At 41.5% G+C, this 13,065-nt stretch overlaps 2 protein-coding genes across 2 annotated transcripts; both read left to right on the top strand.

Moving 5' to 3' along the window:
• The first annotated feature begins 7,787 nt into the window (after positions 1-7,787).
• On the top strand, positions 7,788-9,548 carry LOC135494345 (uncharacterized protein K02A2.6-like). Its single transcript, XM_064782262.1, has 3 exons — positions 7,788-7,978; positions 8,156-8,350; positions 8,714-9,548. Exons 1-3 carry the CDS (start codon positions 7,788-7,790, stop codon positions 9,546-9,548), a joined length of 1,221 nt encoding a protein of 406 aa, XP_064638332.1.
• Positions 9,549-10,615: 1,067 nt separating this feature from the next.
• LOC135494344 (uncharacterized) lies at positions 10,616-11,116 on the top strand. Its single transcript, XM_064782261.1, has one exon. It carries the CDS (start codon positions 10,616-10,618, stop codon positions 11,114-11,116), a length of 501 nt encoding a protein of 166 aa, XP_064638331.1.
• The last annotated feature ends 1,949 nt before the right edge of the window (positions 11,117-13,065 follow it).

Below are 13,065 nucleotides of genomic sequence, written 5' to 3'. Positions count from 1 at the left end.
GGACGAGACTGTCAGTTGGGAGGGTATAAATCGTGGAAGGAACGCACCCGATTTCCCGCGCTATTTGCACAGTGATTCCATGGTTTACATTGAATATTCCAAGGTTTATCAATGTTTCCAAGGTTTCACTAATTCCATACTTTATCAACTACCGAGTCATACTGGAAGGAACATGACCAACCATATTTTAAAATTTACCAATGAAATATTCCAATCTAGGTTTTGACAAATAAATAAATAAAACTAATGCGAATTATTCTCAATAGTAGAAATAAAATTTCCAAGTAAAAATAGAATTTCAAGCCGCCTGTTACATGTGCGTCTTATTTTATAAGAACACCAAAGTTATTGAAAATTTGACCTTTTGAACTGAGGAGTAAGAAAAAAAATATTTTGAGGTCTACTTAGAGAAATTTTAAGCTGACAGAATGGATCGTCAGGACGTTGACAACATGTGTACCTTCGTTGCAGCTTTTGTTGTTGCTTCAATGAGGAATATGCAGAACGGAAAATCTAGATGGCAGCACCAGTACTAAAAGGTAAACTTCCAGTGCATTTTCCATTGAAATTAAGTTTTGTTGATTTTCTCCCTAAAACTCATTAAAATAGAATTAAGGACCAATAAAACAACATTTTTGGTGCTATTTCCCCAAGCAGAGTAATTAAGGAATGAAATATGCAATAATCATTGACCCGGGAAATGGCTTTCTCATGGTCCACTTACCTGCAGGGCCCCCTATTGGCAGGTTTTGTTGTGCAGGTTCCTCATTGCCGACCCACCTACATGTTGAAAATTTCGTCATCATCTAGAATATCCGTTCTATACTGTCGTCTCCTGCCATTGAAAAGGTCATTGTGACCAGTATGGTTACCAGGAGTGTATGTATTTTTTACCAATGTACCAATAATTTAGCAAGTGCATTTTATTTACTATATCGATAATGTTATGTTTAAAATTCCTGTGTACATGTATCCACGAATAAACTAAACTAAACTAAGCGACATGAACATGACATGAAATGTTTAAAAATCCATACATTTAATTATCAATATCAAATAATGCCCAAATGAGCTTTGGGCCAAACAGGGCAAAAATCATCTTCTTTAAATTCAGCTACTGAGACACCCATATTTCCAAAGAAGATACACCCATCTATTACTCCCAACCTGAGATCAGGCTTTTTTTTCAATTGAATAATGATTCGACGGAGGGACTATCCTCCGTTTACACCACACACCCAGGCACAGTGTACACGATGCACAGCTTACGTACGCCGGTTATGACAATCACATGACCATCTGACATTTAGCCATGTGCTTTTCTAAATTTTGCATATACCGCCATGACATCTCCGTGACTCACTCTTGATCTAGCCTCACCCCAAGTTTTCCCTTCACTGTCTTACAATCTGATAACTACGGTGGCTGGGAAAGGACATCATACAATTTTATTTTTCAAAATAATCTCGGAATTCCGACTTTTTATGACGTCCTTCACGTCTTGTCAGTGGCTGTGCCGTCAACACACACATTTTCATTCAACTTTCCTTTTCACATTTCGTGCCGATTAGACCATGGTAAGTAGTAAAAACATGTTCTTTTGAGAACAACTAAGTGAATCAGTGCATTCTCCGCAGGCAATAGTGGCATATCTACGATTGGTATTCATGGCTGAAAACGTACATATCCCACGATCAAAATCAGGCTGCCCCACCTGGCAGCTAAATGTGAAACTAGTATCCATTGCGCGGACAGTGGGATAATGAAGAACTACCGTGTGTGGTATTGACTGGTTATCTTCAACCGTAGTTTCTTATTCAACCTGGATTTCGGTGTGACGGCTAACAACAACGTACGTTGAAAGGCTGGTTTCCTTTAGAGACGAACCCGAAAGGGAGATTCACTTGAACATGCCCACATTGTATAACAGTTCTTCGGACTGATAATGCATGCTATCAGTAATGATAAATGCCTTTTTAGTGAATGAAGGACAAAAATTTTGGCCGTTCAAAAAGTGTCCCTAGGCGGAACAAGTCCATCATGTATACTAGGTCTTCAAGTAAACCAAACCATTTTGAATTAGTGTACCAAATTTGGCTTTCGAATACGGTATTCCATAAAAGACAGGTTTGCGTGACCTCTGGTTTCTGAATGACGTATTCGAAGATGACATATCCGCACGGGGCAGGTGTATTCTCGTTGGATGTGACATTGTCTTCAAGAAATTCAAACCCTTTTAAATGAAATCTTCAAAAAGGGTATTCCGAACAGGGCAGCACAAGTGTTTGTTCTTGGTGGATGTGACATTGTCATCAAGTATATCAACCACATTCTATTAAGTCTTCAAAGACGGTTTTACAACACACAAATTAAGATAGTGGTTATTCTGGTTGGATGTGTCATGTCTTGAACCAAACTATGCGTACGGGGCAGGTGTATTCTGGTTGGATGTGATATTGTCTCAAGTAAATCAAACCGTTTTGAAGGACATAGCCAAAAGGAGTATTCCAAACAGGGCAGGTGTTCATTGTTCTAGGTGGATGTGACATTGTCGTCAAGTATATCTAGCAACAATCTATAAAGTATTCAATTTTCAACAAAGTTTGCTCAAGACTTGTCACATCCAACCAGAATACCAACTATCCTGGTTGGTGAAATTGTAATGCCATATTTGAATACTTTATAGATTGTTGCTAGATATACTTGAAGACAATGTCACAGCCACCTTTTTTGCTATTATATTTTTTATCCATTTTGGAATGCGTTTATTCAACAATTTGTTGAAAAAAATCAGCCCATAAAGTTGTGAACTCAGCTCTTGGGTGCAATAAGGGGACAGTATGACATGTTCATTTTAAAGATGATTTTTTTATCAAAGAAAATTTCAGAAAAAAATGTTGAACAACCGCATTCCAAAATGGATAAAAAATATAATAGCAAAAAAGGTGGATGTGACATTGTCTTCAAGTATATCTAGCAACAATCTATAAAGTATTCAAATATGGCATTACAATTTCACCAACCAGGATAGTTGGTATTCTGGTTGGATGTGACAAGTCTTGAGCAAACTGTACGACTTCGAAGACGGTATTTCCGTACGGGGCGTGATTTGTGGTTTGATGTGACTAGTCTTGAAGTAATGTAAACAACTTTGAATAACATCAAGTGGTTATTTCACACAGGGCATGTGTCTACTTTGGATGAAGGTGACAAGTCTTGAAGTGAACCAAACCCTTCTGAATGACGTCTTCAATTAGGGTAACCGACGGTGCCTGCCGCAGGCATTGTAGGGCGGCGAGGGAGGGTGGAAGAGACTCGGAGATTGTCTCCACAGGCATTATTAAAGAACCACGTCCAGGTAAAAGATTAATTCCATTGCCGTCACTTAAGCTGTAAATACTGGCCACTCTGCACTGCTCAAAAGTATTGTAGAACGGAAAAATTTCGCGTCCAGGATATTTTCGCGAATTTCGAGAGTAGGTCATGCTCACGAAAATATTCTGCGGCGAAAATCACTTGCTTAGCAAGAGTTCAATGTCATTGTTGTCATGTCTCCACAGACATTGCATCCAGTTAGGCCCTGCGTAGATCTAAGCCTACCATATGCCGTAGTGGCATTAATGTCGGCCACACGACAAACGGAGACCCAGATAGGTTCAAAGGTCTTTAAGATTCCCCAGGCATCCGTCCGCCAAACTGGTATGCGGTAAAAAAAATTTGTTGAAAAAATCAGCCCATAAAGTTGTGAACTCAGCTCTTGGGTGCAATAAGGGGACAGTATGACATGTTCATTTTAAAGATGATTTTTTTATCAAAGAAAATTTCAGAAAAAAATGTTGAATAAACGCATTCCAAAATGGATAAAAAATAAAATAGCAAAAATATTTCCTAAAATCTCAAAATATTCCAAATATCTTACTTATCGAAACATTTGTGGGATTTTTTCCGTTCGGTTTTTTCCTACATTCCTTAAATTAGACCATTGGCCTCACTAGCCAGGTCGGGATTGTACCCTCTCAAAAACTAGTTCTTCAATCGCGAGTGATTACCATGGATACAGATGGACCTATATATCCCTATTGCGACTTGTTCAAATGTCAATGTCCGTTGTTTTTTGTGAAGGGGCAGCTCTGACGATTATTTGAGGAAAATACCAGTTTCTTCTGTGCACTTACGCGGTGAGCAGGCCCCGCATGCTATTTATAGTTTAACATGATGTTGACATCGACTGGTTCCTGTGAGATTGCACATGTTCTCAAGGTAACATTTCGAGGGCAAAGAAAACTCAAACTAAAGCCGCAACGACAGCCTATTTTTATATAAAAGATTGAAATAGTCGTCAGTTGGCTTTCTCAAAGTGATGAGTAGATGTGTATGGAAATTTTGTTTCACCATCCTTGTTAATCTTGAAGTTATAAGGCATAAAGGTGAAATTTTTCAAATTTGCATTAACGTACAGGGTGTCTCATGCATTGTGCTGCATTAGTCTATGCACGACTGTATGCCTAGACGACGTTGAAACTTTGCCAGATGTATTCTAAAAGTGACAAGCTATTCAGAAATATTTAGGTTTGTGTGAGAGTAAGGTACTGCCAAGTCTACAGCCGCTGGAACAGGGGTATGCATGAAATGACGTCGCGTCATTTTTTGAGGCAGGTAGGCCTGGCCTCCGCACTGGCTAGTGAGACCATTGTCACAGCCACGATCGATGTGGAATTAATCAATAAAGGTTTATGAAAAACAAAACAAAGCAAACCAATGTGCAGAGACATGTATTCATCCACAGGCGAAGTCCATACTGAACTGTGAAGCTGTGGTAAATACATGACTGTGATGGGTGAAAGTGGATTTATTCTTCAATCTTTGGTGGATTCTTAATCTACAGAGCCAGGCTATAACGGGGATATACTTTTTGATAATTTATTTAAGGAAATAGTGTCTCACTGGCCAGTTTAGAACTTGTATTCTAATAGTCCCATATCAGTCCGCGAGTGACGATTTGATGGCAATGCTGTACACAAATCAATTTTTCTCAGGTAATCGGTATTGGAATGTTTTGAATTTTTACTATTATTTCGATAAAAGCCTCTTCATAACACATATAAAATTTGGTGGGAATTTAAGCACCCTTGGTGTACTTTTTTCACCAACCTATACGCGCAATGATATCAGAATAGCATTCCGCGAAGATGACGTCACTGCAGCTGCTTCCCTCTATTTCCCCATCGCTGAATTATAGGCAATGTCGGACAAACATGCGGTTTCGTAATGGATTCAGGTTTTCCAACCAGGGCAGTTAGATTTGTCGTGTTGTGGTTATTTAGAGACACGCTGTATATAAATAGTGGTCGCGTTAAATGTTCTCGTGTATGACGCTAATGCCGCGGATCTTCAATGGCGCTGAAGCCGATCGATTTAGAGTGAATAAAAACCACTGAATAGAAGTATCAACTTGTTATTGTGATACATGACAATGGCGACGAGGAAGTAAAAGAACTCTAGTATAAAGTAAACACAAGTTAGGCACAGAAAACATGGCCGTAGCCGTAGAAATACAGGCGGTAGAGCGACTGGATATTTCCGGAAACGCCGCCACGGTGGGACCTCGTTGGGTCAAATGGCAAAAATCGTTCGCATACTATGTTGCTGCAAAGGCCGTTGTAAATGCTGAGCAGAAAACAGCATTACTGTTGCACTGTGCGGGACCTGATGTACAAGATTTATACGAAACTCTGGCCGATCCAAGGCCAACCCCTCGTGTACTTGATGCAGATGGCAATCTTGTTGACAATGCTGATGCATAAGGTGTTGCACTGCGTACATTGAATGCACATTTCGTTGTAAAGGTGAACGAGCCATATGAGCGACACGTATTTAGGTCAATGTCTCAGCAGGAGGGGGAAACGGTTGATAAGTTTATCGCACGTCTGCGGAAACAAGCCGCTTTCTGTAATTTTGCAAATTTGGATGCTGATGTTCGGGACCAAGTCATAGACAAATGTCGGTCTGTAAAACTAAGATGCAAACTCCTTGAAAAAGACGATTTGACATTAGATGGTGTTGTGAAAACCGCTAGGGAACTCGAGGCAGTGGACTACCAGCTAGAATCGATGAAGACAGGTGGCGCTGTAGGCAGTGTGAACAAGATTTCGGAGCACAAACCGAAGTCACAATCGCATGGTAAACCCAAAGCAGAGTGGAAGCATAAGGATCGCAAGGATCCTTAACCCGGGCGATGCTTTCGGTGTGGCCAAAGTGGGCACTTCGGTAAGGACCCTGAGTGTCCAGCCAAGGGTCAAACTTGTAATCTTTGCGGTGGAAAGACACACTTCAAAGTTTGTTGTCGCAGCAAGAAAAAAGGGAAGCCATGGCAGGACAAAAAGGCGACTGTGAATCAGGTCGATGACGACGACTCCGGGGATTTTGCCTTTTGATCACCAATCACCAGAGGGTAAACACGCTGAACTTTAATGTTGGAGGCGTAGGACTTCCCATGCTTGTAGATTCAGGGGCGACGGTAAATATAGTGGATGAGGCAACGTGGGAGGACTTATAACGGAAAAAAGTTTTGTGTCAATCAGAAGCCTCACCTGGACGAAAACTTTTCACTTATGCGTCGGAGAAACCACTTTCTGTAAAGGGACGGTTCACGTGTGTGATCAAATGCGGGAACAATAGCTTTAAAGCTGAGGTTCTAGTCATCAAGGGCAAGGGTATCGGTCTTATTGGTAGTAGCACCGCAAAGAATCTAGGTGTCCTGAGGGTTGGTGTAGAGGACAGTAAAGTGAATACAGTCAGGTCAAACTCCAGAGTCGATGAAATCGTCAAGGAATTTCGGGCGAAAAAGTTATTTGAAGGTCTGGGAAAGATTAAAGGTAGACAGGTGGAATTGAAATTAAACCCTGATGTCAAGCCGGTAGCCCAACCTGTCAGAATAACGCTGTTTGGTCTGAGGAAAAAGGTGGATGACAAAATCGACGAATTGGTCCAACAAGACGTAATCGAACCTGTAGAGGAACCGACACCTTGGGTCAGTCCGATGGTCATCGTACCAAAACCAAGTGGAGACGTGAGATTATGCGTTGACATGCGCCGTGTGAATGAAGCCATAGAACGTGAACGACACCCAATTCCTATGGTAGACGAGGTCTTGCAAGGAATGGCCAAGAGCAACAAGTTCACAAAGCTGGAATTAAAGTGGGGGTACCACCAATTAGAGCTTCATCCTGAATCGCGGAGAGCCGTGACATTTGTTACTCATTGTGGATTGTACAGATACAAACGCCTCTTGTTTGGTGTCAATGCTGCAAGTGAGATATATCAACATGAGATTCACAAGATCATCCAAGGTCTCCCGGGAGTAGAAAACATATCGAATGACATAATCGTACATGGACTGGATGAGGAGCATGATGAGAGACTTTACAAGTGTTTAGCTGCACTGTCGAAAGCAGGTGCCACACTAAACTGGGATGAGTGCCTATTTGGTGTTGACAATCTAGACTTCTTCGGACACCAGCTGTCAGATAAGGGTCTGGATATCACGAAGGAGAAAGTTGCCGCTATACCAAATGCAAGGATACCTGAAAGCAGCTCGGAAGTCAGGAGTTTCTTGAGGCTAGTGACATTCTGTTCTCGCTTCATTTCCGAATTTGACTACGATTTCTGATCCCCTGAGGAAACTAACGCGAAAGGACTAACCTTTCGAATTTGGAGCTGAGGAAACGGCAGCATTTGAGAAGCTCAAAAAGATATTGGGCAATGCAGAGACTCTTGCATACTTCGACATGGATTCACCGACCAAGGTTATGGCCGACGCTGGACCCGTTGGTTTGGGCGCGATCCTGATCAAGGAGCAGCACGGGATCCACAGAGTTGTCAGTTATGCCAGCCGAAGTCTGACTCCGGTTGAGCGACGATATTCACAGACCGAAAAGGAGGCGCTCGGTCTAGTGTGGGCGTGCGAGAAATTTCACCCGTACGTATACGGAATAAAGTTTGATCTGCTGACTGATCACAAGCCGCTGGAATTCATATACAGTCCCCGTTCAAAACCTTGCGCACGAATATAACGATGGGTCTTGAGGTTACAACCTTATGATTATCGCGTAGTCCACATTGCGGGTAAGAATAACGTTGCCGATTCGCTATCCAGATTGATAAGAAAGGAGGACATTCGTAAGGAAGATAACATCGAAAACGAGACCGAGGATTACGTGCGATTTGTCGCGATAAGCGCCACTCCAAGGGCGGTCAATACTCACGAAATAGAAAGAGCGTCAGCTGAGGACGATGATTTGTTTGAGGTCAGAAAGTGTTTGGACACTGGGCGCTGGGATGGTTGTGACAAGTAAATATATGCGGCGATAGCACATGAACTTTGCGTAATAGGTAAACTGGTTCTGCGGGGCACACGCATCGTGATCCCCAAAACACTGAGACCTAGGATCCTCGCACTAGCGCATGAGGGTCACCTAGGCGTTGTTGGTACAAAACAGACACTGCGAACCAAAGGGTGGTGGCCAGGCTTGGAAAAGGACGTGGAAAGACTTGTTAAAACATGCCATGGTTGCCAGCTCACGAGCAAACCTAATCCGCCAGAACCGATCCAAAGTACCGTATTACCAAGTGAACCGTGGGAAGATATTTCCGCTGACTTTTTGGGCCCGTTACCCAAAGGAGAAATGATACTGGTAATCATTGATTACTATAGCCGCTACTATGAGGTGGAGATCATGAAATCCACCACCGCTGATAAGACTATAAATGTATTCAGGAAAGTGTTTGCGCGACACGGACTTCCTATAAAACTCTATAGTGACAACGGTCCACAGTTCATAGCATATGAATTTAAGGCATACATGGACGAATGTGGTATCGATCACCACAAGGCCATTCCAAAGTGGCCACAGGCGAACGGTGAAGTTGAGCGGCAGAACCAATCCCTTGAAAAACGAATGAAAATCGCACAAGCTCAAGGAGGAGATTGGAAGATAGAAATATTGAAGTACATCGCAGCTTATCGAGCTAAGCCACACCCATCCACTGGCCAAAGCCCTGCTGAGCTCCTGTTTGGCAGAAAGTTAAGGACGAAGATTCCGGAGTTGGGACATGGCGTAGGCGATGACCTTGAGATACGAGATCGAGATGCTGAGCTGAAAGGGAAGGCAAAGCTGTACGCAGATAAACGTTGGAACGCATCGGAATCCGACATTAAGGTGGGAGAGATGGTATTCGTCAAGCAAGATCGGATGAACAAAATGGACACGCCATTTCGACCGGGGCCGTACACTGTAGTTCGAAAGACGGGAAGCAAAGTTACCGTGGAGTCACCAGCTGGCGTACGTTACGATCGCAATCTATCGTTCATGAAGCGCTACAATACGCCTAACATTACGATTGATGACGAGATCACGGAGGAACCGGAACCTACACAGGTTAACGAGCAACCAACTGTGCAGAATCGGGCCGACGACACTTCTCGAGACGAAACCACCGGACATTCCGAAAACACCAGTTGTGGTACAGCAAAGGCCAACAAGGGCTAGAAACCCACCCCCTAGGTTGAAGGACTATGTTCTGTCCTAAACCATGTGTACTAATTAATGGTACCGTATACACAGATTAGTCAGGATGTAGGCGGATTGCTGTTCTAACTAATCTGTATTGTAATCCTAATGGATAGTCTATTTGTAATTATTATTACTCAGGGTTGAAAAACAAATTAGCAAGGATGCAGGTGGATCGCTGTTCTAGCTCATTTGTCGCCTACCCCTATTTTAAATGATCGTTACGGGTTTGAGTGATTATGAGTTGACTGTTTTCTGGACTATTAGTGTTCATGTTATTAGAGTTGGACAATCATAAGTCAATCAGTATTCACGTACCATTTCGAGTTTAAGTAGTTTGAATTATATCTTTAGAGTTTGAGACGACCCCTCCAAACCTGAGTTGAGTTAAAACTAGGACATTCTTGGTTTGGACTTTCTTTATCTAATTACTAAAGTAATTAAGTATAAAGGGAGGGATGTCGTGTTGTGGTTATTTAGAGACACGCTGTATATTAATAGTGGTCGCGTTAAATGTTCTCGTGTATGACGCTAATGCCGCGGATCTTCAATGGCGCTGAAGCCGATCGATTTACAGTGAATAAAAACCACTGAATCAACTTGTTATTGTGATACATGAAAAGATTCAATCTGGCACATGTCCGAGTGTTGGAAATACTACATAATTGTTCTGAATATTTCTCTCTCTGACTCTATGGTATCATTTATGCTGAAAACAATGCAGGGTCAAAGATAATTGACTTTGAAATAAGCTCTAATGCGTAGAAATAAGTGGCGATGTCCGACTGTCACGTGACTAAAACGTCATCAATATCTTATGCAAATGACCTTGTGAGCTATAAATAGTAACTTCGCGGAATGCTATCACAATATATCCTATTCCGATCGAATCATTCTAACAAAACCTACAAAAAACACGCATGTAATCTGGAAATAAAATAATAATGAGTGAGAATGTTTTAAGTTGTGTGTATCAATTAATTTTGTGTTGATCTAACGCTCGTTATGGGTCTGATATTTTCACGTAGGGGCCTACCTGTGCGAACATGTTAACACGAGACGCGACAAGAACTCTCGTTCAGGCTCTTGTGTTGTCCAGGCTGGATTACTGCAGCAGCCTATTGTTCAATATATCCAGTGAACTCTCATCAAAACTACAAATGGTGCAAAACAACGCTGCACGTCTGGTGACTCGCACTCGCAAACGGGACCATATCACACCAACGCTTCGAGACCTGCACTGGTTACCCATACGAGCGCGGATTGAGTTTAAAATCCTAACAGTTGTCTACAAATGTTATCGCCAACTGGCCCCGAAATATCTGGAGGAACTGTTAGTGCCGTACGCACCAAAGCGTGCACTTAGATCTGCGGACAAGAACCTTCTCGTCACCCCACGGTTCCAAAGCTCGAGTTTTGGCGGGAGAGCTTTCAGCTCAGCGGCCGCATTGGCTTGGAACTCTCTCGGCCAAGGCCTACGCCAGGAGGACACTCTGAACAAGTTCAGGAAGGCTCTAAAAACTGAGCTTTTCAGAAAACATTTCTAATGACTGTCAACTATAGTGGGGAGCGCTTTTGAACATTTTCAAATGGAAACAGCGCTTTATAAATTTAACTTTATTATAACTTTATTATTATTAACCCCACGAATCGTGCAGTAGTAAAATAAAAATGGCGGCCTGTGTTGGCAGGCATGTTACAATGTAGCACGGATCGTTTCGACATTTATATATATATGTTTATGTTTATTCGTACTATATGTACAGAAATATTGTGAACGTGCATGAACATTTTGTGCGGGTGCCAACAAAAGAACAACCAATTTATTATAGCTATCATCAAAATGGTTATGACTTTTGAACACTTTCCAAGTTTTCCCGATAGAGGCGCCACTGTCTAAGCGTGAAAAACATGAAGTCCAATGAGGAACCGGCGCGATTTATCCACTGCGTGGCGCTGCAATCGATCATACCAAAACTCGAGTTGGTAGACCATTTCACATACTTAGGCGTAACATTCTCATATAAAGGAAATTTTGCGAGGGCAATAAAAGATAGATATAATAAAGGTATGAAAGCCATGTTTGGTGTACTGAGAGCGTGTAGAAGACTTTCTCTTACGGTCGAATTGAGTCTAGACATATTTGACAAAGTAGTCACACCAGTTTTGCTATATGGTAGTGAGGTGTGGGGTAACCAAAACACCGAGTTGCTGGACCGTGTACAAGTTAAATTTTGCAAATATTTGCTCCGATTACCGTTAAGAACTCCTACAGTAATGGTAATGGGAGAACTTGGGCGACACTCTTTGAAGATTCACATAGCCGTGCGAATGTTATCTTTTTGGAACAGACTCAGAATTGGAAAAACAGATAAATGGGCTTATATCTTTTATAACATAACTAGGGAGCATTTAGACAAGGGTTATTTAAACCAAGGCTGGTGTAAAAGTGTGAAAACTGTTCTAGACGGCTGTGGCCTCACTCAAATTTGGTATACTCCCGAGGTTTTGTCCCTACGAGAACTGAAAATTGTAGTTGAACAGATAATGAGAGACCAGTGTGAACAACTATGGAGAAACGAGGTAAATAACGATTTCAGATGTATAATTTATAGAATGTTTAAACAAAACCTGAATATGGAGCCCTATGTTAAAAAATTACCATTATATCAAACGGTCAGTATTTGTAAATTTCGTACTGGATCTATAAAATTCCCAGAAACAGTAACCAGAATGTATAGAAATGAAACTGCAGAAAATATTTGTGGTCTTTGTGACCAGGTTTGTGTAAGAGACGAACTTCATTATTTTATTACGTGTCCGTATTTCCGTCACATGCGAGTAAGGTTGTTTCCAAACTTAAAAGAATTACCTCAGGTTTTTTATCATGAATTTTTCCATCGCATTATGACTAAATGTTCCCGGGTAAACTTAGACAATATTCATAGTTTTTGTAAAGAATTCATCAGCTTGGTCCACCATATGTATATGTTAAATCATGTAACCTCTTATACCCGAAAGGGTTTTTTGGAGAGAAATAAATTATGTTATGTTATGTTATGTTATGTTATGTTATGTTAAACTCTCCATTTCCAATGCATTATCATGTTATTTCTGAGCCCGAAAACGATCGCTTATTTTCGACCGATTTCGGCGACGTTTGCATCTTCCTGTTTTAAATCTATTGAGCTATCAGTTTCTTAAGATAATTTTGCGGAAAATATGCGCGATGCCAGTTATTGGGCACGTTTTCTGTTGTTGAAATCCTGTGCAAACATGTACGCAATGGTTTCCCGTGATGACCTCATGCGACGTCAACAGACCAGAAAATGACGTCTTGGCGTCAGAAGGTACGATCGATTGTGGCGCCGCCACTGGCATTTATCTTAACGCCGGTTCCTCATTGCTTAAATTGTTTTAGTAATATGCACCGAGCATTATCCGTGAGTTATATGACAAAAAGAGTTAGATAAAAAATATCATTTTTGGCATAAAG

Source organism: Lineus longissimus, chromosome 10 (assembly GCF_910592395.1).
Source record: "Lineus longissimus chromosome 10, tnLinLong1.2, whole genome shotgun sequence".
NCBI classification, from domain to species: Eukaryota; Metazoa; Nemertea; class Pilidiophora; order Heteronemertea; family Lineidae; genus Lineus; species Lineus longissimus.
This window is presented reverse-complemented; position numbering and strand designations above follow the sequence as displayed.